Source organism: Brachyhypopomus gauderio, chromosome 7 (assembly GCF_052324685.1).
Source record: "Brachyhypopomus gauderio isolate BG-103 chromosome 7, BGAUD_0.2, whole genome shotgun sequence".
NCBI lineage: Eukaryota > Metazoa > Chordata > Actinopteri > Gymnotiformes > Hypopomidae > Brachyhypopomus > Brachyhypopomus gauderio.
This window is the reverse complement of record NC_135217.1, coordinates 23,659,429-23,686,050: the sequence shown is the minus strand read 5'-3', so window position 1 is coordinate 23,686,050 and position 26,622 is coordinate 23,659,429. Positions and strand designations below refer to the sequence as shown.

The 26,622-nt window shown below is 40.8% G+C and overlaps 1 protein-coding gene across 2 annotated transcripts; it reads right to left on the bottom strand.

The window, feature by feature from the left end:
- Window positions 1-365: 365 nt before the first annotated feature.
- Window positions 366-25,210, bottom strand: tmem145 (transmembrane protein 145). Of its 2 annotated transcripts, none has more exons than XM_077012754.1 (15): window positions 24,841-25,206; window positions 14,955-15,029; window positions 14,263-14,340; window positions 13,957-14,043; window positions 13,769-13,870; window positions 10,460-10,544; window positions 10,199-10,270; window positions 9,863-9,931; window positions 9,532-9,612; window positions 7,768-7,846; window positions 7,270-7,363; window positions 4,460-4,632; window positions 4,149-4,269; window positions 3,531-3,716; window positions 366-1,545 (listed from the first exon to the last, which is right to left on the bottom strand). In XM_077012754.1, exons 1-15 carry the CDS (start codon window positions 24,934-24,936, stop codon window positions 1,306-1,308), a joined length of 1,638 nt encoding a protein of 545 aa, XP_076868869.1. In that variant the 5' UTR covers window positions 24,937-25,206; the 3' UTR covers window positions 366-1,305. The 2 variants fall into 2 exon arrangements, with proteins under 2 accessions (XP_076868869.1, XP_076868870.1); XM_077012755.1 differs by having other exon boundaries at window positions 1,372-1,545; window positions 3,524-3,716; window positions 24,841-25,210.
- Between the last annotated feature and the right edge of the window lie 1,412 nt (window positions 25,211-26,622).

Sequence of the window (26,622 nt, the reverse complement as noted above, 5' to 3'; positions counted from 1 at the left end):
ACTGAGACTCCCAGCTGCAGTGATAAGACAATACTGAGACTCCTAGCTGCAGTGATTAGACAATACTGAGACTCCTACTACAGTGAGTAGAAGCTGCGGAAAATTAGGAAGAATGGCTGTGGTACACTGCCTCACTCATAAGCTAAACAGTGAGATAGATTTTCTCTTACAAACTATATAATGTGTGCTGTCTAAATTTAGACCACTAGCTCTTAAATCTAGGCACACCAACTGTTTACACTCAAGAAAATATGAAGACATAGCACAAACATGCATGGTTTACAAATACTGACTTGGTGTACACTTTACGTGCCACTGCACATGTTTATATCAGCACAAAGATGGTTCTAAGTGCATTCAGTGTGAATCAAAATATAAACCTTGTTTTCATTAAACAGTATAGACAGGATACATCCAACGTGGGTTTTTTTTTTATCAAAGTTTCATGTGAAACATAAAAATATGCAGTAATCTCAGTTAAAGGACAGGTCTGCCATTCTGATCTGATCAATGATCTCATGTTTCATTTGACTGACATGCAATGAGTACATTCCTGAAACAAATGAAAATTAATTTCAAACCAGATAAAAATCTGACAAATTATTTTTTGATTAAAATTGTCCCATTAAGGTGATTTTACCATATGGTTTGGCTACAGAGGATCTAAAAGTTTGGAAGCAGATATTCTCACCTCTCTGGGCTATAACATAATTTAATTGGTTACAGTCAGTTTTCATTAAAGAATCATTTTTTTGACCTTCATGCACAACAAACAACTGAAACATGAGATAACTTGCATGTCATTAGGGAGAGAAATGCTGTGGTTTAAAAAATGGCATTACAGTTCAAATGCTGGTAGCAGCACCACTTGAAAAATAAACAACGTGTAAACAAACAAGAGCAACAAAAACTTAAAAAAGTTAGCACACTGCATGCTCTTGACTATTATTTACAGTTCTGTTTTCACAAAAATCTCAGTATGCTGAGACAGTAATTTCGATGTTGTGTATGAGTTACCATCTGTTCATGTTATACTGTGCTGCCTACATCCAAGAGGTCTTCTTAAAAATCTCCTTCATTTTGCTGAAATATTTATTGCTTTTTATTCAATTGTGATCTCAGCTTTCCCTTGTGCCCCATTACAAGCACCTCCGTGGCTATTCCTGCCATGAGCATTCACCGAAAGACACTGGGAGTAGTGCCTGTTGGGATCTTTCTCAAACAATCCAGAAACACAATGTTCGAATCCAGAGCAGCATGCTCGCACATGGTCTGTCCTCCAAATCTCAGCACCCTTCGTCTCCTTCATTGTGTTATGGCGCTCATGCCTTCTTCACCCTGCATACTGAAATACTCTGTAAAGTGGGACGCTAGTCTGGGAGGGGGTGGAGAGAGGGTGGGGTTGCGTGGCGGTACGGGAGGAGGGGGCGGACTAAATGTAGACGAGAAGTCAGTTGTCGTGGTGATGATCTTTTGTTCACTGTTCCGAGCCACTTTCTGCTGGCCCTTCCATCCCAGTGTCTCATCCATGGGTTTCACAGGAGCCTGATGAACAGAAATATGTTATCTAATGTCATGAATTGTTATGATATGAAAAACACGAAACAAAAGAGCTTGTGAATACTGAACAGCTCAACCTGAAGAGACACTACAGTTGGTCTCTAATACTGTTACTATTTGTGGAGGTCTGTTTCATATAAATATGAAAAAGTGTAAAAGTCTTCATTCTAAAATCAATTCCATTATATTTTTTCACACAGTTGGTTTCACTCATTAATTCTACCTGTTGGTTAGAGCTAATTAGCAAAGCAAATTGACTTGAGGAATTTTGCTTTCTGAAACTGAACACCTATCCAAACCTCCAGCAGGACTGCTAATAATCATTTAGTTTTGGTCATTCTCTATGAAGTTCTGTATGGTGCTGAGAGGAACATCTTCAAATGTAGCATATTAAAATGTAGTTCTTACTGTCTCTCAGTAAGAACACAGCTGTCACTGATATCTCCAAGGAATTAATTAACTGCTGGAATTGCTTATAATGTAGTATGACAGAATCACAGCAGGTAATACACCTAAACAAGCAATAAGCAAAAATTAATGCGGACCTGAGGCTTATCACCAACAAAAGCTGCTCCTGAGTGTATTTTAGCAACCGTGCATGTGCTGTTGCTATGAGTGATGCAACAGCTAGTCAAGTAGCATCACTCATAGCAACAGCACATGCAAATCAGTCGTGCACAGGGACAGTCACATCACAAATGTCAGTTAAGCACATGGGCAGAAGGGACAAAGCATATTGACCAGCCATGCTGCATTAATAGAGGCCAAAATTAGAACTGAAGCCAGGGGTGAGATAGTCAAGAAAAGTCTGTTATACTAATTGTAAAAATTCAGATGCAGAGTAAACATGTCAGCTGACTAGTGGCCTTAAAGGTAAAAAGTGTTTAGCTTTGAGAAGCTTTAATCAGGAAATCAAGTCTGGTTGTAAACAAAAGTAATAAATATTTAGTAAGATTTATTTATTTTCATAGTTCAAATTAAAATGTATTTGCACTCCGTTTTATATATTTCATAAAGAAGCTTTGGTAGATATGTTGGTGCTGTTGTCTGGCTGTTTTCACACATCCACACCGGTTTGTTGTGTTTTCACACATCCACAGAGGTTTGTTGTGATTTCACACATACACACCGGTTTGTTGTGTTTTCACACATCCACAGAGGTTTGTTGTGTTTTCACACATCCACAGAGGTTTGTTGTGTTTTCACACATCCACACCGGTTTGTTGTGTTTTCACACATCCACAGAGGTTTGTTGTGTTTTCACACATCCACAGAGGTTTGTTGTGTTTTCACACATCCACAGAGGTTTGTTGTGTTTTCACACATTCACAGAGGTTTGTTGTGTTTTCACACATTCACAGAGGTTTGTGGATGGTGGTGTGGAGGCATGCTGATGTCTCATAGTGGCCTCATGTCTGTTCTACCTTCTGACTCTTCCCTTTAACTAAGCTGTTATAGCTATTGATCTTCCAGAGTCTCTGCTGCATACTGTTACTCATTTAAAACCGTCCAGTGCTTTTCAGAGTTAACTAACTCTGAGGTATTTTTTCTGCTAAGTTGTAAAACTACCCCCTTGTCTTTTCTGATGATGATTCAAGACCGACCCTGAAAGAAGTTAAAATGAAAAGCCGAAGCAATCCATTTATCCGTTATGTTTTATTATTTGCCATCTGGTTTGGACTAGAGATGGATGGATTTGCCTTCTGAGACTTGGTTCCTCTCAACATTTCTTCCTCTCTCAGGAAGCTTATCATTGATATCCTTCCCTTGACTTACTCATCACAGATTCTCCACATGTATGATTCATGAAAATGTACTTTATCATATGTTGAAAATGCAATATTAATGAATACGTTTTAAATTTAAAAATGTAAACAAATTTAAGAAAAAAAACAATTATTATAACCTGATTATAACCTGATTATTTAATAACGATTTGCTCGTATTTGTTTTTCCCTCTTGCCTCTTACTGAGTGAATGGAGAAGAGTTCTGTGAAATTTGGTTGTGAGTCTCCCAGGAAGGAGGTGTTTCCGTAGGCGTGATGTGGGAAGTTCTCAGTTCCTATTCCTTTAGGGCTGGAAAGCAGGATGCCAATCTGAGATGTTCGCACATGGTAAGGGAAGTTCTTGTTGGCTGCTGATGGACGGGTGATGGCCTTTAGGAAAGAGAATAGCAAAGCTATGCAAAACCAGTACTAAGTGTGTATCTCCTTCAGGTGCAGAATGAACAACACCTCACAATAGTTCAACTGCATCTAACATTAATTAATCATGAATATTCAAATGGTAGGAGTGGTTTGCTTTTCATTAAGAATTCTGCCAACTGAAGATAAGTTAACATTAAGGCTATATCAGAAGGTGTATGTCATAGGTTTGCTACAGCAATTAATATCTTGACCATCCTAGTACTAATTTACCAAGATAGATTTCTGTGGTTTTAACTTAATTGTATTTGGAGAAAATATGTCAAAGCTACAGATGACAGTTTTTCTAGTGATTAATGTCTTAACTAAAAGCATAAGTTAGTCACTCAATAAGTTTTGATGGAACCGTAATATTGCAGACAGCGTTTCAGCACGTCAACTGACCAGAAAGACAATGTGAGCGTAGAGATGAATGCCCAGCTGAATGCCATTCACGATCTTCTCTCGGGCCCAGCGAGATATCCCGAAGTTGGCAATGAGGGCCATGACTGGCACAGCAAAAAACCTGGAAGATGAATGCAGACAATGTAGGCACTGTACATCACACAAACAGCATGGAAATGCAAAGGTGTGAAATGAATCAACAGCATTAACTGTCATCAGTGTGGTTCATCCTAACTGGGGAGCTCTGGTATGAGCAGCTTATCAGGTCACTAGAGCAGTACGTTGTAGAGCAGAATACAGAGAGTACTCACCAGAGAGTGTATGCAGCAAAGAAAGGGATGTAGAAGGGCTGTTTTTCTGGGAAGTGCTTAAGAGACACCAGCACTGCATAGCAGAACCACACATACGCCAACAGCTGTAGGCCCATTAGTCCGTAGCCAGCAGGACTGTCATAAGCATACAGCACTTCACCTGGGTCAAAGAACTACACACACGAACACACACACAACTACAATAATCAGGCAAGGTCTCTGTGCCTGATTCTGACTGAATGTTTGTTATAATCAGGCGTTATAAATGAGACATCACATTTGTTACTCTCCGACTCTCACTTTTTGCTTTGGTTCAATCATGGTTCCAAATTTTGATGCAGATGGATGTCCAGTTTATGTTTTTCTTTAGCCTTAAAAGGTAAAATGGCCAGTGCTGGTCGATTCACTCTGTGCACTCTGAAAGTGAGCAAGAGCTGACAGAGTCGTCCGAAATATGTTGATGGGCTATATGATTCTATGCTGGGCTGTGCAGAATACAGAAAGTTGGAGAAAGTTGGAAAAATGCAGAAAGTTGGCTTATGCAGGTTTGCCTAAGGTCTCTGGTTGGTATAAGGGTGAGTTGGGAAGGCCACTGGGAGAGCAGGAGCTCTATGCTCTACTACAGGGCATGAAAGGAGGGACTATTCCAGGCATCTATGGATTTCCAGTAGACAAAGACTACTTTAAAGCTTTTGGCTGTATACTAAAAGAGAGGTTGATGGATGGAGACTTGTCCTTGAGTTGCAGGAGGGCTGTTATTACCCCAAAGCCAAAGAAGGACGACCCACATGACATTAACAGCTGGAGACCAATACGTCTTCTTTGCTCAGATCTTAAAGTGTTTTCTTTAAGGTTAAATAGGTTAAGATACGTGATGGGGCAAGTCGTTCATTTGGGCCAAAACTACTGTGTGTCAGGACAGCCTGTTACAGGTAATATTTGATTAATTAGAGATATTTTGGATGCGTCGAAAATGTAGGACTTTGATTTTGACCTCATTACTATTGATCACGAGGACATTTTTGATCATATAAAGCATCAGTACAATGACACACTTTAGAGGCTGTTGGTTTTGGTCCATCTTTGTGCTATGATACAAGCATTGTACAAGGACATTGAGAGTGGGCTGAAAATCAAAGGTAGTTTCAGTGCTTCCTTTAAGGTTGGTCATCGCATACTGCAAGCTGGTGCATGGTCTGGAATGCTGCACTGCCTTGCCATTGAACCACTGCTTTGCCTCAATTTGCTGTGCAACATCAGAGTTCGGCCTGTCCAAATGATGTAACGGCAGGTGTGCATTCTGACGTCAGTAGTTTAATTTTCAGAATTTGGGAAAATATTAGCTGCAGGGGTGAATTGGGGAAAGAGCGAGACACTTGCAGTGGAGAACTGCTAAAGGGACCTACCCAGTCTACCAGCAGGTCAGATCTGGTGCGGGGGTAGAATAATGTGGGTGGAAATCTAATAATTAACCTACACAGAAAAAACAACTGGGAGGGAGTAGTTGAAAATCTGAGAGGAAGATTAGCAAAGTGGAAATGGATTCACCTGCAAATATCTTTCAGAGGGAGGACGCTAAGCTTCAGCGCATTGGCACCAGTTGGGTTTTTTTGGATCGTCCTCCTGGGCTATTGGCTTATCTACTACAAGCTAGATATTTTTCTGGGATCACCTCCAGTGGGTCCCACAAAGTGTGTTTTTACTTCCAAAAGAAGAAAGAGGATACCTGTTAAGCAGATGGGCCACTTTCTGCTTGCAGTTTATTTAGAGATTTCTGTCTGGTCCAGTGGATTTCTACAGTTTGTTTGAATTGATTGCACTGCTTTTACTGTGGACTATTTCAAATTTGGTTATTATTTAAGACTGTTAGACTACAGGTAAACAAGCTCTCTCCTTTTTGGATATTATAGGAGTTTTTAATAAAAGGAACATGTCTGGATGTGGGAGGTAAAGGTCTTCCTGACTTTTGAAGAGAGTCAAACTGTGGTAGGTGGTGGACATAGCTGGATGAAGAAGAGTTTGTGTGCTCAAACGCTCAAGGACGAGCTCCTTGCTTAATTCCTCATTCTGCTTATCTGCATTGGTGCCCAAACAAATTTCTCCCAGAAGGTCGTCGTCTTGGTTACCTGCTCCTACCCCTACCCCTACACAGAGACTGTCAGAGATGGCTCTCGCCTTCCACCGCGAACTTTGACACAAAAACTGTGTGCCAGGCCTCTGGCTCCCCCTCCCTATCCGAATGAATCACGCCTCTCACTGCTTTACTGTCTGTGTATCAATGCTTGTATGTGCTATGGGGATTTTTTGCGTGCACACAGACTGTTGTCCTGTTGAGAGAATAATCTATGGTCATATTTTTGTCTCCTCCTAGTGTTTATCTCTCTACGTTTCTCCCCCACCCTGCAGAGTTGGCGGTGCACACGAGGTGAAGCGGCTGCTCAGGGTTCCCAGTGCTACACTGGGTCCCAGGGAAATTTCATGCCTTGTACTTGTACAATGTGTGCCAATTAAGTTTTCTGTGTATTTTGTGTGAAGCCTGGCTGGTGTTGGGGTGGTAGCCTCATGACCAGACTTGAGTCATGAGATCGTGGATGAAATGCCTGGAGGAAGGCTCTGTTACAGGAGTACTGGAGCAGGGGTGTGGCTCCCAATACAGAGAACCCATTCCGAATGAGAGTAAAAGTAGTCTTAAGCTTACTCCCAGCTGACAAATGGTTATTGAATCCTTACACTGACATATTAATATGCAATTGATTAGTGATAGTTTCCAGTAGTTTCCAGTAGACTTAAAAGTAATAAATACATCTTACCTCAGCTTCATAGATGAACAGGATAATGTAGGTAATTGTGTAGACAGTCATGTAGATGGACAGCTTGACAGAGCCACTATGACTTATTCTTGCTCTAAATGACAAACTTTCTGTTAATGTGCATGCCGATATCTCAGATATGTCAAAAGTTCACACTGCAGAGGAGTGCATGACAGGTTCTCATGCCGACAACAATGCATAGTACCATTTAATGTTAGATACACTAGTGATGTTACTGAATTCAAACTAAATATGTGAATACAAAATCCCATAACAACCTCATTCACCATCAGACGTATGCAGCATGCAAACAGTCATACTATTGTCTGTAGAGGGAACATGTGTCAAGTCAACAAAAATATATCCACTATGCATGGTTAAGGCTACTCATTGTTACAGACAGAGGTTCTATTATTGATTATAAGCTGTGTTGATAATGATAAATTATTATAATATTCCAAAGAACAATGTAGCAAAGCATATTTTAGGGGCCCTTACCGTGTCACAGTGAAGCCTTTCCCCAAGAGAATCAACATCAGAAGAAAGACCAGGAAGCTAACAGAGAACAACAATTTCCCTAAAAGTATTAAGACAGAGAGACAAACATTCTTCTTTACTAAATATTCTTTTTAACAATGCTAATAAGAATGTTTACTAAATGTTTTTAAATGATATGTTTTCTATTTTTCAAGCCATGCCATATTCAAACTGTGGAATCCCATCAATTATCATCATAAAATGTAAAGTTTTAATGGAACTATAGCAAAATGGGTCAGGCATCAAAATAGGCACATCTCTCATGTGTATACACTTATCACATTTCTCTGTAGACATTATTTTAACAACATAACAAGATAAACCCTTATTCGTTGGTTACTTTAAAGAATTGCTGCAGTTTTATATTCCCAAAGGTCTCTGAAAGAGAATTGGTGCTGTTATCTTTGAAAATGAGGGCATCCCATATACTAAATTAAGTGCTAGAAATAATTGTGACACAGTTCATTTCCTTCTGGAAAATAGTGTAAAAGATCTTGTAAAATCTCTCTGTGCAGTGCAGTCAGTGCAGGGTGATGCAGTTTCCCTATAGAACAGAGAACCGAACACACTGGATGATACTGTTACAGCTTAGGAGGCAGTAATTCTAAAGGGTATTTGAAGATATATATACATATATACACACACGCACACACACACACACGATATATTAGTGGGAAGCCACTAATACTACAGACATATGAAGAAGGCCAGCAACACAGATCCCTCTGTGTGGAGAGGCGGGCCTGGCAGGAAAGGGAGACGCCCACTCCCACACACACACACACACACACACACACACACACACACACACACACACACACACACACACACACACATCTCTCGCTCACTATTGCCCTCCTATTAACACACTCACATCACCTGCCACTTAATCACTGTGATTGTTTGCAACACTTAAGCCCACAGGTCCTTTCATCCACTTTTTCACAATGAGCCTAGCTGAGTCAACGCGTGGAGTCTTGTTCTACAGCCCTGCATTGCGTGAAAGAGACTTTGAGTACATATCCGATACAGCTTCACTTGACCCGGAGCGCTTAACTTAAAAAAAATCTCATACTAACAGACTGCATTTCATTTTGTGTCACTTATTGTATCTGTCTTCACTTCACTTAAGACGCTCCAGTGCCACCTGACTCCGCTGCTTTCTCTAATATAACGCCTCCAGTGTTACAAAATGTTTCTGACGGTGGAAGGTGTCCTAAATATTAGAGTAGATTAATTGAAAGAAACCATAAAGATATAACTACCATATATAAACTTTTAACTATAACTTTACAAACCTTTTACAAAATTAAGTATTGTCCATGTATTGCGATTGTGTTCTGATTGTGAACACTTTGGTTTCATATTGTATGCTGCATTACTGCATGTCAGCATTATTTATTGTTTTGCATTCTTTAATGGTATTCTATTCTGGTAACTAGGATGTAGATGAGGTTGTCATTTATACAGAGACCTTCGTTTGGAGAGGACTATGCCCCTAAGAGTGGACAGATGTATTTGGGCACAGTTATAACAAAAGTACATGGGACGTTAGTTCTGATAATTCTGATGTGTGGGAGGTGACGGGTCTAAAGCACACTGGGTCCAGACTGGATCCAGACTCCAGTTTACCTCCTTGGGCTCCACAGGCTCCTCATATTCTGTCCATGAGTGATTACACTGATGTGCAAATATATGAACAAAGCTCAGAACTGCTTCACTCACCGAGTATTTTCAGACTTCCATTCCCGAGGCCATCTCGGGCATACAGGCCCCAGTAGATACAGAAGAAGAGCAGACTGAGAACTAGACAAGAGAGGAAAAAGAGGAAGAGCAAAGTAAGACAAGCAGTGAATACAGGAGGTGTCAAGGGTGGGAGAACAGAGGAACTTAATAATACAGTAGAACAACAACCAGAGACGGTAGATCAGATGACAGTTCGGAGGTTAACGCTAGGATTTGGATTAGGTTTACTGTTGGGATTATTTTTGGGATTAGGAGTTAGGGATTGGAGTTAGATGTGCAACAGTATGGAGTACAGGTCTCTCTTTCTCACCCTCTACACCAGCTGCAGTCATGAACATCTTATAGGTTGTATGGAGCAACTGTCTTCCTTTCAGATGATCTAAAAGGGTTACAGAGGGAGAGAGAGAAACAGAGAGTGAGAACAATCTTCTTAAATGCAAAACCTAGGCAGAATTGCTTTAATAATACTTTAAAGGGTTTCTTTTAGGAGAGGTTATCTGTGGTTTAAGTCCGTCTGAAAGGTTTTGCAAAAACATCTTTATTATTTAGTTTCTGAAAGTCATGAAAATTGGCTAGTATGCATGGCCATTCATAATAAATCAGTGTACGCTGTAATTAATAATTCAGTGAGGAAATATAAACTCACATGCAAAGTAGCAGGAGAGAGTGAACACTGTGGCAAATATAACCAAGAAAGTGATGTCTGTTTCCAAAATCCCTAATGCAGACAAAAGCAAGAGACAGATCTGTAGCTAAGGCTACACATGGGAACAAGGAAAAGATCAAATCAATACCTTAAAATCACTTTGTTACAATATCATTCAATTTGCCTAAAATGCACAACCTCAACTTAAGTATTACATAACCATATATGAACACTATTATATCATGGATAACCAGGTCTTACCAAACTCATCTGCAGAGAAATGTTGTGTCCAGAACGACTGCCCATTGGTTAGTTTCATCTCATACTCCAACTGCAGCCCCCCTCCCTGTATGTGTTTCAGTTACAGAAAATGAACAGGTAACAACCGAGAACAGATCAATAAAGCACTTCAAAGCATCACATTTAGTTTTAGAGATGTTTGGAGCTCAGGTTTAGTAACCAGAATTATGCTTTGATTGCTCTTGGCAGTGTAAACTGCTCCGTCCACATTGAGCATATGAGCACGATGCTACAAGACCACAAAATCAATGTGGTAGAGATGAAGTGATTCTGAGGAAATGAGGGAATTAGAAAAGTGTCACACAGGAGCAATTAAATCACCCAGCATCACCATATGCCATTAAACAACCTCACACCACCCACGTGACCACATGCTGACTGTGGACAGGCAATGCTGGTTTGATTTCACTCCTAATGCACTAAAATCTATTTTAGTATCAGAACTCTAAAATAACCTTAGGAAGGAAGGATGGAAGGATGGATGGATGGATGGATGGATGTGCCCCCACCAGGGAGAGCTCATGAGATCTCAAATCCTTAATGGATGGAACAGGGTGTTTAATTAAAAGCTTTCACGGGTGAGGCTGATTGGTAAGCGTTCTCTCAGCACAGCAGTACATGCACTGGCATGTCAGTGATGTTAGCGCTGCTGACACAAAAGTCAATTTGAAGGCCACACGTGAACAAAGGGCAGCCTTGATGAGGACTGTGATGGAACTGCTGACTGCTGTCAGAGACGTGATGCATAGGACAGAGACACGATGTGGGCTGATTAATGGGCTCTCTGTATCACTGGCAATTCAATTACATCAAAGTGGGTGAAGACACAAGATGGTAAAAGATAAAGACAAAGGTAAATTAAAGGTAAAAGATCTTGTACACATCTATGGACATCAGACCCAGCTCCCAATACAGTGATGTTCAGACCCAGTTTGCGGTATAAGGATGCTCAGATCTAGTTAAAACTGTCTCCAAATCCTGGCTTGCTAAAAGAACTCAAATCAAATCAAATCAAATCAAATCAAATTTGATTTGATTTGATTTTATTTGAAAACTGTCTCCAAATCCTGGCTTGCTAAAAGAACTCAAGATTAAGGAAGGAGACCAACCCATATAAGATAACATAGGATAACAATTTCTATATCTCTTTACCCAGAAACAAAGTATATAAAAGGGTGTGATATTACTAATTGGGGATGCTAAACTATGGAGAGAAAGAAAAACCAATGACAGGTATAAACAGAAAGCAAACAAGGGGAAATAATCTAGTCTGAAGAAGCCTTAGAAGCTATCTAGACACACTACTTTCCACTGGTGAAAACAATCACCTAGTATGATCACTCTTATTTGACACTGCTAATGGTCAAATGGTCCCAGGGATAATTACAAAATGAGAGAAAGAGCAAAGGATTTCATCACCACCACCGCACTGTTCAGACCCTGTTGCCACTACAGTGATGTTTTCCCTCATTACTCTAGGGATGCCTCTCTAAATTAGGCACTGTTCCCATCCTGGGCCTTTTTGAACAAAAGCGCAGTGACTCATTCTGGCTCCCGTCATCAATCTGGCTGGTTCCTTTAATATGGTTGCGTTGTTAAGTCTGACTGATTAAATTAATAAGGATGTTAATAAGGATGTTAATAACGATGACTAGTCAACATTTTCTTGCCCCTGCAAGAATGTGCAGCATGCAACATATGCACTCTAACCTGTACAATTGCACTAACACTCCTTACATTATTCTATCTCTATTTGCAGTCACCACATCACATCACTGCTAATTTGCAGTTAAACTCAATGCGCACCTGCCCTGCCCACAAGTCTCTAGCAGTTGTTATACCTCACGTTTCTGTGAATCTGCCAGTTCTGCCCATTAGTTCAAACCTGCCTACTGTGCCAATCCCAGCAACCCAATCCAATCTGTCAACCCTCCCAACACTGCCAACACTGCTAAAACTCCCAACACTGCTAAAACTCCCAACACTCCCAACACTGCTAAAACTCCCAACACTCCCAACACTGCTAAAACTCCCAACACTCCCAACACTGCTAACACTCCCAACACTCCCAACACTGCTAACACTCCCAACACACCTAAGACTCCCAACACTGCTAACACTCCCAACACATTCAAGACTCCCAACACTGCTAACACTGCTAACTCTGCCAAAACTCCCAACACTGCCAACCCTCCCAACACTGCTAACACTCCAAACACTGCTAACACTCCAAACACACCCAAGACTCCCAACACTGCTAACACTCCCAACACATTCAAGACTCCCAACACTGCTAACACTGCTAACTCTGCCAAAACTCCCAACACTGCCAACCCTCCCAACACTGCTAACACTCCAAACACTGCTAACACTCCAAACACACCCAAGACTCCCAACACTGCTAACACTCCAAACACACCCAAGACTCCCAACATTGCTAACACTCCCAACACACCCAAGACTCCCAACACTGCTAACACTCCAAACACACCCAAGACTCCCAACACTGCTAACACTCCCAAAACACCCAAGACTCCCAACACTGCTAACACTCCAAACACACCCAAGACTCCCAACACTGCTAACACTCCAAACACACCCAAGACTCCCAACACTGCTAACACTCCCAACACACCCAACACTGCTAACACTCCCAACACACCCAAGACTCCCAGCACTCCCAACACTCCAAACACACCCAAGACTCCCAACACTGCTAACACTCCCAACACACCCAAGACTCCCAACACTGCTAACACTCCAAACACACCCAAGACTCCCAACACTGCTAACACTCCCAACACACTCAAGACTCCCAAAAGTCCTAACACTGCTAACTTTGCCAAAACTCCCAACCCTCCCAACACTGCCAATACTCCCAACACTGATAACTCTGCCAACACTCCCAACATTGTTAATTTTGCACACATCCCAACTCTCCTCTTTAGATGCATCCTGGGGGTCACTGTCTTCCATCCTGGTCAAGACCTAACCTTATTTTATAATTACTATATAGGCTACAGTATTTGGTCTGCAAGTCAAATTACAAAGTCAAGTAATCACAAATTGATTACGGTAAACCGCCCGTTATTTCTTTAATAATGACGATCACTGTGTTAAAAAACCCTTCATGTTGTTCTAGACTGTGATGGAGAACACAGCCAAAACTACAGAACTCATACTGCTCTTACAACTTTTTATGTGTATGTTATGCAGTAAATTTAGCATTTGCAGTATGTTTTGTGCCAAAGGCTGAGGGTCAATACTCACCCCACACTTGCTGAGGGCAATGTACCACCATCTTTCTCTGACAGAACGAAAACTGCGTCCTCCCACACAGCTCAGCATTTCTTCATCACCCTCTCCTTCCACCTGAGACAGAGACAATTAAACACTCTTTCCTACACCTCTCATGAATCCAGAGACACTAAGGAAGAAGGAAGCCTCCTGGTTCTTACCACACATCCGGACCAGGTGTAGCGGGTGGTGAGATTAATGACTTGGTTGTTTTCAGGTCTTAGAACTGCCTCTTTCTGATAGCAATCCTGTTCAGACGCATGATTTAAACATAGTTTAGATTATGCATTTGTACATACATCTGAAGTGAGAGATACACTGAGCTTTTTACAGTCTATTAAAGTGCCTCCAATTTATTACAAATGAAAAACGTGTGTGTGTGTGTGTGTGTGTGTGTATACACACAGCCCAGCCTCTCCCCTCCAAGTATACACAGCAGCACACTGTGACATCAGCATCTGCTTCACCTTATTTGGCCTCTTGTACACAGCTGGCCACTGTGAGCTTTCATCAAAGTAGAGCAATATGTTCTGACAGCAGCGTGACTGAGCAGGGAAGAGAGAACCAGAGAGAAATGGGTGAAGAGAGGATAGACAAACCATCTCCGTCACCCAGCCTCATGAAGTAAATAAGACAGGAGATGACAGCTTGGGAGAAAGGGACCTGAGAGATTGACAGAATGAGACACTGAAGCCACTCTAGAAGGAACAGACTGGATACACTAATAAAGGACACAGAGAAACAGAGAGTAAAGCAAAGACTATACAGTAATGGGCAGCAGTGATTTTCTAGAATTTGTTTTTAATGACAAACATTGTTTATGCCCAAGATCCTTCATGCCCGGCTAGCTTCCTGTGACAGACAAATCAGCATTCCACACACATCAGCATTTTTGTCTAAATTAACCCTTTAGGTACTGAAATGTAATCACTTTTCCATCATGCAATACACAAAGTTGGTGACTCACTACAAAAATGACTAAGAATGAGATTGATGGTGTTGTATTTTTATCCCTGAGTACTGAACCTAAAGCCCTGGAATACAATCAGTGGATTCACATCAGCTAGATTTTTCCGATCCCAGAATAATGTTAACAAGATGACAAAGCATAATAAATACAACCTAGAGGTTTCATCCCTCGAATTGCCTGCAGTCTTACCTTGGGGTATCGGAATTTAAAGTCCAGTCGGCCAAAATCAGTGAGGAAGCAAAACCTCGTCAGAAACACCCAGTCCTGTAAGAAAGGGTCAGATTGAAAGAGTTGGATGTATGTGGCAAGATGAAAAGAGAGAAAGCTAAATTACACTTAACATCTCAGCATTTTTCTCCAGTGTGGTCAAGTAAACGTACTGAATCTTGAGAAGCAGCAGGACATCAGAATCTTTTTTCCAGGGTCCATTATTTTTCTACACATTTTGTGAATGGATACCAGTATGAATTTTAATCTACTTTGACACATTAAAATCCATGGACTTCATGAGTAAAGCATGAGTGTCACGTTGAGGACGTTTTGCCACGAAAGCAAGGATTCCCGTGTCTCGTCCTTCGCCCTGCCCGCACGTCACAATGAGATCAGACATTAACAGCAGATTTGATTGCCTCTCTGGAGTCCTGTTTAAGTTTCCCCCTTAACCTCTGTATTTAAGTTAATTATTTTCACCCATGGTGGAAAAGAATCAACCATAGTGGAAGGTATTATTTCATGTGCACAGGCTGAAATCTACAAATACTGTCAGGTAGTGAAAGGCAATCTTGGTTGTAGGCTGCAGTACAGATATCCTACGAATGGGCTAGCGTTCTCTTTCATCTTTTTTCTTTATCCTTCCATTCATACTTTGACACAGCACCACCATGAGAAGTTATGAGAACTGAGAACGTTTTATTTGTGGGTCTTTTAGACAATGTTAGACTTGACATGTGCTAAAACCATTTTTTCTCCAGTGCTTTAGTTCCACTGATACCAACATCAGGTGTTCACTGGTTTTATAAGCTCTACTGCTTTAGACAACTGTGAACAAACAACAAATTTTGAGTCCTCATGTCCCTCTGGAAACTGAATTTTCAAAACTAGAATATTTACATTCTAGGGACTATGTTCTATGTTAAATATGAAATCACTAAATATACTGTTAAATATTTATAAATATAAAATGAACAGTTCACGTCCACTGTGAATAAGCTCAATTTGATCAAAAGTCCAAAAGTAAAATTGTCTAGCTCTAATTCATTCTCTAGAACTATCAGCTCAGTCACTTATCCTTGCTCCTTTGGGCTTCCACACATCTAAGTGTAAACCACCCTGTCCCAATGCTGTGGACTGTATGCTTTAGTGATCTGGCCATGTCTCAACTTTCAGCCCATTTCCCATATTGCCTTTATGCATTGTCCAGTGTTGGTGGTCTCCACAGCAACTGCTCAAGACTCCTAGGAGTCCTTGACGATAGAACACAGAGCCTCTCTGACCCAGAATCACTCTACTTAAGACAAACAGACTGCTCAGTAGCCGTTAAGGACATTATATCGCTTCTCCTTACACACATATACAAAAGGACTGTTCAGTAGACGATTAAGATGATATGTCTCCTTACAAAACATATATAGTTGTGTATATGACACAGCCATTCTTAGTCAGCACTGAGACGAAATCCCACCCACACTCACAACAAAGCTCAGTTTTTTGCCTTTGTCATAGCGATGACCACACAATAAACTTTGCAGCTGCCATAGAAACCTTGGAGGTGCAGCTCCTCTTAGGGTCTGTCCGAGACATTAAGTTAGCCTCTTCCCTTTGTCCGGTTAGTCTCAGTCTGAGACACCAGGTCCACCTCTCCCCTCCCCCTCTGCTTAGTTTCAAAAGATGCTAGTTCTCCTCTAACACCCTTCTCTTTACTGACAGACAACTGCTTCACTACCCGATCGCATTCACCCTCTTTTCCTGAACAACACACACATTTGTCCTAGAGAACTGAACAGAGTAACTGTGTTTTTGTTCCAAAACCGTACTGGATTTTCCTCCTGGAATGGGCACAACTGCTGGCTCTTCTGGTAGGGACATTATATGTATTTCAAAAGAAAGAAGGCTGTCGCTGTTGCTACACAAGCCAAGTTACGGTATTTCTCCAAGCATAGAGAAAATCATTCATTTGTAGTAGCAGGATGAATATCATTCAATAATTATTATAAGTTACATTATCAATAGATATCGATTGATTGATTGATTGATTGATTGATTGAATAACCTTTATTGATCCCACGGGTGGGAAATTCAGTTTCCCCAGGGCCCCGGTGTAAAGCACAGAGATCCCAGAGTGGCCACAGCATCAAGAAAGCGCCGCCATTTACAGATTAGGGGAGAAACATAGAGAGATAAACATTAGGAGGAGACAAAAAAATATGACCACAGATTATTCTCGCAACAGGACAACAGTCTGTGTGCGCGCAAAAAAAGCCCCATAGCACATACTATAGATAATGATATTATCAGTTAATATAGCGACTTGAAACCAAGACCCTAGTGCTGACAGGCAAACATTAACCACCAAGTTACCGTGCTGCCCAGACATGTAAATCCAGTAGTTGTATCCACTATAGCTGGATATGTTCCAGTGTAGGGTGGATCTGTGATGGTATATACACAGAGAGCTTTCACAATAGCCACAAGACACCTTGTGGATGCAACACTGTGATTGGTAAAAATGAAAGAATTCAATTTTACTTATTGTAGATGAATATGTAAGGCTATTTCCAGTTTGGGTACAAAACAAGTCCGAAGTGCCTGTTCTAGCCTTCAAAAAAAGGAAAAAACCCTTTTGTCAAATGTATGCACTTTATTTCTTATTTGCACTGAACTCTCACATAACTGCAAAAGACAAATCATGGCATTCAGAACAACAAAGCAAAACAAATAAATAACATTGTTGCATAGTGGTTTGTATAACTAGACATTGTTAAAGTGTTTTGCATACATAGACAAAAAGTCTGAGTCATGGGGGTATTGCTACTGCTATATTTGAGTCTGGTGGTCCGTGCCTTAATACTGTGTAGGATAAGGTAGAAGTAGCTGGAATCCTCAGTATTGGATTGGGCTTTAGTCAGGAGGGTGTGAATCTCTCAGCTCAGCAGTGTCATATCCTTTAACCCCACATCCTACCACTACAGTCTACTGTGCTGTAGCGGTGTCAGGGGCACAGGACTTCCTGTCCTGAAGTAATTAAAGTGTGTGAGGAGCTGTATCTCCAGACCGAGACAGTTCAAGCATGTTGCACCTTCCAGCCAGCAGTTACAGGGTTGTGAGACTGAAGGACCAAGAGCAAGCCTTCATGTCCATGTTACAGGGTTACAGGGGCACTGTCCTGTATATATTCTCGACCTCCTCCATGACTCATTCCTCTCTTTGACTATCCCACTCATGACCTGCAAACGCAGCAGTGTGGATGTTACAGCTGCACAGTCTTGTGAGTGTACGTTTGGCCTAAGAACAAGACCCCATCCTGCTCATAGGAAAGTCTCTAGAGTAGCTTTCCTGCACAGGTCATGTGTCTGCCTCATTGCTGTAGGGCAGAATGTGGTTTAATCTATTTACTTCTGTAACAAAGTAATGTGTTGCATTGCAGTTTAAATTACACTTTAGATTACAGGTACTGACTTTATCAGAATGTAATTACTTCAACACTTCAATCCGTTTTAAACGAAAGGCAGCAGTGCATGAAAAACCAATGCTCATAACAAAATTATACTGCCCAAGAAACCTTCCACTTGATGAGCAGTCTGTCTGTTGTTAAGTTCTGCTGAGGTTATGTTCTCACATTTTTAAATTAACTTTACTGTGATTGGCTATTTCATCCTTGATAGAGGACTATTTCTGCTTGTCATTGTCCCTTTCAGCTGCTACATATGTATTGTAGAGCGTAACTTTAAAGTATGCCATAAAGTAATGAATACTTTATGATTACTTCTTCCCAGAGAGTGTTTGTATGTCCAATTGAAGAGAAGTGATTGGATCATTTGTAATGGATTAATTTCTTCATATGGCAACTGCAACACAGACCCAAAGGTGCGGTATGTTACACACTGAAGTGGGTTAAAGTGCTGATCAGTAAAGACCTGTTACACACTGGGTTAAAGTGGTAATTCAATGTTGATGTCATGTTCATGGGTTCTGAGACATATTCTACAGCAAACCTGTTTGAAAGTGCATATTTGGGAGTATGATATGCAGTATCTCAATATGAAATATGGCATCGGAAATTGACATTTTATATACCTGTTGTTGCTTCTGCATGTTTACCAGCTTTCCATATAGACCCGCATAAGAACACAATAACTGGAGAGGGTCAGGTAGACCAAGTTACCGTATTCATGCATGTCCAGTTGTCCAGTAAATGAGCGAGCAGGTGAACTATAGATTGAACAAATCATGGGAGTAACCGTACTTCGTACAGGGCTGGAGACAGACCTGGTGGAGCTGCTCCTCAAATTCACACTCTTTAAGAAATCAAGTCCTTGAACAAGGGTGTTCACTGAAACCAGTGCTGGGACTGGAAGCAAAACTCAATTTGTAAAACTCAATGCTCAGATGTCATTCTCAGGTGTTATTGCTGGCTTTGTCAAGCCTATCAACATCGAACAAGTATCAGCACTATGGTTAACAAAATTTTGGTAGTAAATAGTTATATTTGTCTTAATTTTTTAAATGTCTTAATATTTGTCTTATTTGTCATGAGTGTGCACCCTACCCTACTCACCTCTGGTCAGAAAGTCTAATAGCACCATTATCACAGTACACTCAGCTAAACAATGCGATGGTCTGTTTTCAAAGCACAAAGCACCTTGAGGTTTCAAACTATGTACTTGGCTTTTTCATAAAGCTAATGTGCAAGGACAGCTACTGGCCACATGTCATATTAGACATGACTGAACTGACCAAATTGTACCACTGCCTCCTGATGCTGCCTATCAAACTCCACTACCCAGAATACTCCAAGGCAGTCATGTGGATACCCATCAAACTATCTCCACCAAACCAATCCTGATTCCTCATCTCCTGAGTACTGATTGTGACCAACTGGTCCTTATTATTTTCCCATGTTTAAATGCCTGATCTGATCACTTGCTCTTTGCAAGGTATATTAATTTGCGTGTCCATACTAAGCGTTCTGGTATTATTCCGTGGTTCCAACATTGCCCGTTTTTTGGATTATGTCTTTGGGTTGGCCGTCTGTTTTGTCTACTATGTGTATTCCGCTGAACATCTCTGTGTTGAAATCATTTGCTCTACTCTGGTGTTGATCCCTGCATGTTTAACATTTACATCTCTGGACTGGCCTTTTGTCAGTAAAGTTAATCCTCCAAATTCTACCCACAAGCGTCTGCATTTTCTGTCTGCATATTTCTGTCTGTATATTTCTGTCTTGTTGCGCAAAGCTGTTATATAAAATATTTTCAGAGCACACTTTCGAAATGTAGTGGGGACAAAATCATTTCTGAAAGTTTTGGGGACATGTCTCCAGTGTACATTACGCCTATGGAATAAACTCGCCTTCAGTATCACTACTTTATTCTCAAATGCATTCTTTACTATATGAAGAGAGAGAGATGACAAAGTGTTCCAATTACGTTTGTGTCATCGTACAAGACCACATTAATTAACACTAACCCAAGCTGCAATATGCGGTTACTTCACAACATTGGAGGTTTCCCCTTCTCTGTCTGTCTATCAGTCTGTCTGTCTCTCTCTCTCTCTCCCCACCATGGCTCTGTCCACTTACTAAGCTTCATTAAAAATTAATTACTAATGAACTACTATGTCAGCTCAACTCCACTGTGGCTTTAAATGATTCATTATGGTAGTTACACAATATGCAGCATTTAAATACATTAACACAAACACACACAACTGTTGTATAACTAGTTTAGATGCAACACACACATACTTACTGACAGACAGACAGACAGACAGACAGACAGAAAGACAGATAGATTAAAATCACACTCTTAACCTAACCAGGAGAGAAAATGGTTTGTGAGATTCCTGAAATGCTCTCAGATTTGTATTCAAAATGTGGTTTGCCATACAACAGTCATTTGTGTCTGAGGATGGTTGTAAAGCTCCAGGGTTCATATCAGCTAAGGACATGATCAGCTAGAGAGCTGTGTGATGGAGACCTGCTCTGAACCGCCACTGAAACACGCTCAGAGGGTTGCAGCACTCAACGTCGTCAGCTCTTAACATGAACTTGACAGCAGGATTCAGAATTTTACACCACAAAATGTAAAACTTCAATCAGGGCTTGAAAGACAATACAGCAAAACAATTTCCATTTTTATGTGTTTCATGGGTAGATTTTCTTGGCAAAAAACCACTAGAAGGTAAAAGCAGATGACACAAGCTACCTTATGAAACACACTGACGTTTTAGTTTATGGTAATGTTCTGCTCTCCAGAAATCATCCAGCATGCTACTGTGCGGCATTTTTATCTTTGGTGACATGCTGATCTGTTTTATCATTGAAAAACAACCAACAAATTAAGTTATAAAAACAGTGTATTTTGTCTCAGTTTCATAGAACCTTCAATAGGTCTTTCATACATCTATGGCTTCCTGAACCTCAATATCATGAATATGTTAGCAGCATCACAGCACTGTCACATTCCGTCTGCAAACTAAAATAAGTCTGCTCACCTGGGAAGAATTACTTAGGCTTTGGCTATTTGCAGGTTTCTATCTGTCTGATTTTCAAAGCCATATTTGAGCTTTAAGACCCACTCAAACATGGACTGAACACAAGGTCAGTCTGCATCTCAAGCCTTTGGAAAACACTTGTGCCATGGCCTCTCTTAGCCCATTATCCAGTGCATACATTTACAGTGTGAGAGAGGAACTGACATTCAGCCAGAGAGAACACGATGTACATAAACTCTGGCCACAGCAGTAGAGATCAACACTAACTAGTGTCTCACTTCTATTCAAATGTATATATGATCAAGCCACTGAGTCAGGGGGAGCACAGCTGAGTGAGACAATGAGGGTCTATATAAAGTCACTGCAACCTTGAAAGGACACAGTGGAGATTAATGGTCTGCTTCAGTAAATTCTCTAGGTCCCATACACCTAGTCCCAATTTACAGAGTTACAAATTACAGAGGACACCAAGAACACTGTTGCCAGTGTGAAACTTTGTGCACGTACCTGCCACTTTTACACAAGCTGTCTACATGGTTGCAACAAGCCGTACGTCACATGAGTGTGGAACAAATCTGGCAGGGCAGTATTTCTAGCATTAGTTAGCACTTAACAGAGGGAGAGAGAGAGAGAGAGAGAGAGAGAGAGAGAGAGAGAGAGGAAAAGTGAGAGAAAGAAAGAGAGAAAGACAGAGAGAGAATAAGTTTTGTGACTCATTCTCTCACATAGACTTTTCTATACACAGCTCTCTCAAGAATTTTATGTATCAGAGGGGTCAAAGGTGATTGATGATATTCATGCAAGCAAACAAGCAAATAACATCCGAATGCCATTTCAGAAAGATCCACTTAAAGAACTTAAGACCATGATGGGTGCATTGCTGTCAGTGAAGAAGTTAATAAAAAAAACAAATGGGAGAACCTCATAAAGAACACTCTCCTGCAAAAGCCTGAGCTTCGTACAGAACACTCTACTACAAAGGGCCGAACCTCAAACAGAACACTGTACTACAAAAGGCTGAGCCTCATACGGAACACTCTACTACAAAGGGCTGAACCTCCTATAAGGGTGTATACCCAGTAGATTTGGAAATGAAGCAAGCCTCATCTCCAGGAGGCACAGGAGCATCGAAAATTATAGTTCTGAAAAACTAACGCAGAAGAATCCAGGTTCCTTATTCATCCATCTACATGAATTCATGCAGTCGTGGTGTGTGGGCTCAACAGAGTGCGTGTGTGAATGATGTATTCTCACAAATTAGGGTGCTTGGTAACCACAGAGGAATGTTTGAACAGCATGACAGACACAGTGAATGTGAAGAGCTCAGTGGAGGTGAACAGCTTAGTGGATGAGAACAGCCATGTGCATGCAAACACCTCAGCAGATGTGAACCATGTGAACAGCTTGGCATGTGTGAACAGTGCTGCTTCTGTTCCTCAGTGTTGTGCACAGTTTCTGGGAGTCTACCTTATTGAGGATATCTGGGATGAGAGATGTGTTACACCATTCCTGCACAACACATCCAGCATCTTCAAGAATTCAAAAATAAAGGTGTAAGCAACACTGCTACAAAGGTGTTTACCTCATAAACAACAGACTATTATAAAGAGGTTCACTTCATAATCAACACACAACTACAAAGGCGTGTACCATATAACCAACACACTACAAAGATATTAAGCTCAAAAACTGGCAACAACATCTCATGAATGGCCATCACGCTATGCAACAGACGCACACAAGTACTGCTGTACTCGTCAAGTCCAAAATACTTTTCCCTCTGGCATACAGTCATGTAGCTGAATGTTCTCTAATAGCTATCAAGACTTGAGAACGAGATACAAGGTAGAACTGAAGAGCACTGAATAGTCATTCATTAGGACAACTGACGGAAAGTGATGGGAAAGAAGATTGGACTGCTTTTAAAACCTTACTGATAAAAAGATAATGGGTTCAAACTCCATATGTATAGACAGATGCAATAAGAATGTAATAAGACTGCATGTCTGCAATTCTTTTATGCTGATCAAGGACACATACAAAGCTTAAAGCTAACACATACAGGATCAAGAACCAGTTGCCAATCAGTTTGGATGCTTATTCCAGAGCTGTCTGAATAAATAAAGTAAGACACAAATTACATAGGCCTACATCATTTTGTGTTCCGTGTTTAAAATCAGATTCAGTAAAAAATGTGAATTTTTAATTCAGTGAAAAAATTAAATGGACACTTATTACATTATGCAAAAACACAAAAAAATGAACCAGTGAAAGACCTAAGTGGGCTTGAAATATGCCTAACCATATTTTATATTGTGTTTTATTTCGTTATGTGAACGAGGCTGGGCATATATTTGCAGGAGAGATTGGAGCTAAACTCTGTTCACCAGGACCAGACCTATCCGTTCTACAGTATGGTTCCAATATGTCATTACAATATGTCATTTTATTTCAGTCTTTAAAAATAACAGGTTTTATTTCCAATTTCTCGTATCTCTTTCTTATCTCTCTATCTGTCGTAACTCCTTGTCCTAAAAACATTGCACAGTATCGCTCAAACTTGAAAATACTACGTAGAACGACTGGGACACAGTGTGAACGCTTATAACTCGTGAGGACACGAAATTACAGATGCCACACCACCGGGATGTTACCGCGAAGCGCAGTCTGTAACCAGCAGTTAACCGGTCCGTCAGCTGGGGAAAAAAGCCTTTGAATAAAATGGCTATGTGTGTATATAACATGGCATAGGTGTTCACTTAGACAAGTTAAACTTTTAAATGAAATTCAAGGAGAAAAAAAGGTAATTCTGTAAAAATGCAGCATTTAGTTTTTAATGACTACACGTTTTGAACCTGAGGTGGGTCCCTCGAGCATGTGTCTTGTGTTTAAGGTAGTTTGTGTCCTGGATGAATTACATTTTAAATAGGCTCTCGCACATTGCTTGACTTGCACAATCGCGCAGATAATTCAGATATTTAAACACAGCGCGTACGTCTAATACACGTGTTGAAAGCACACGCCTTTCTCAAAATATGACGTTAGTGTAACATATAAATCATAAAGCCGATACTGTTATGTCAGCGCACACCTGTAACGCGTTACAGAACAATCGCGTGTAAAGCTTAAGTTGGTTACAGCGATGGCCTTCAGGTAAGAATGAAGACTTCAATCATATTTAAGCTACTGCATATGTAAGCGTGCAGTCATCTCACTGAAGAAGCTCGTGTGTCTGTTTCAGTTATCAAAGACAAAGTGTGCGTAAATACATGCAAAAGGGATGATCTAAACAATTGTCACCACAAATGGTTTCCGACAGTGGTGAACGAGAGAGACACAGAACATCGCGACGTAAACATCTCACCTCTTTGGTATTGACGATACCCCTGACGTATTTTCCCCAAACTGATTCGATGCATAAAATACTCGACAGGAAGGCAAGTCCTAAAACTCCATCCATTTTGACCTGCTCCCTCGGTTAGCAGGACTGCCGTACTCCTCTTTCCAATATCCGAGTGCGCAGGTAACCTTACGGTAGGATCTGCCTTGCACAGAGACAGAGTGCGCGCTCCCGTGTCCCAGCTGATGCATGTATCCCCAGTACCATAGGCCAGCGCGCGCTTTCATGACGTTCGCAAAGAATTCGGCAAAAAACAAACAAAAAATCCCAACGTGTTACTATCGCTTTATTACCACGTGTTCCGATAACGTGAGGCAACGCGTATATGATCATCAGACATGTTCTGGTGGTTAGCTGACACGTCATTTAAAAATTCACGTAGTTTAGTACGCCGACTTACTGAGCACGTTCAGTTTGGCCTTTTGAGAAACACAGAAACGTGTGGATCTAAGTGCACGTCGGAAGAATCTTTGTGTTGTTGTACATGAATAAATGAGTCCGTGTATAGCATTTGACGACAAATTATCCTAGAAAAACTGACTCGTGTGATAATTTATTCCACATCTGTCACACTCTCTTTGGCAGGCTATATTAATATTGTAGAAATTCAAGGAAGCATAATTTTCTACATCTGTGTGTGTGTGTGTGTGTGTGTGTGTGTGTGTTTGGAGTATCACTCTAAACATTGTGTGCTTGGTGCTGAAATATGCAAGAAAATTGCACATTTCAATGCGGTGAAGTTTGGGGTCACTGTGATTTCATGAACAGAGCATACGTTTGCTGTGCAGCCTCTGCAGCTCTGTAACCGGCAAGGTTGTCCCATGCCACCTCTGCACAAAGCCACAGACCACATATATGTCCTAAAGACAATGAACTCACCGAACGAGTTGTTTTATCTCTGTGCACTGAAACATATGCCAGTAAAATGACTTGCATGTGCACCAACAAGGTTCCCAAATGCATTTGGAAGCAAAACAGAACGTCCCATATTCTAGGTAGATAAATGTTTCAGAATCATTTCTTCTCATCTGGCTATAAAACCCAGTTCTAATTTCCAGTGATATTACACACAGATTCACCACATATGTGATATCCTATCATCTCAAACTGTAATCCTTCCACAATATTGAGGCTTTGCCTCAGTCTCATGACCATGTGAGAACACCCACTGGTCCCCGCCCCCCCCCAAGCACATTCATCACACCTTTGAACGAGTAATAACAGTAAACAGTGGTGTTAGAAATCTGTAGATCAAGGCATTCACACAACTGTCCTTCTCAATCCTGGTTTGTAGACAGTATTTTCATGACTATAATTGTTATTGAGGAAAGATGTTTTCATTTAACCATAAAAGAACATTTGTTAGCTCGAGAGGGGTGTTCAATGGTGAATATACTGGGTCTTAACTCGCATTGATTTATCAAGGCAATAAATCCTAGTAAATCATTTGATATTATTCTTGAGTGCGTGGGCTGCATTCTGGGATCAACTGCTCTGTGCAGACCGATTTCATTCACAGTGCTTACAGTTAACCAATGAACTCCAACCCAGACACCACTAAATACTTACACAAGTGACAGACATGGAGGATTTTCTATGCAAATAACTGGCAAAAAACGATTATATTTTCAATCCATAATGAATAGAGATTATTCATCCACAATGAAATGGCAATTGTAATCAAATCACAATTTAGGCCTAATGCATGTTGCACAGAAACAATCACACAAACAGCAGGACACAAAA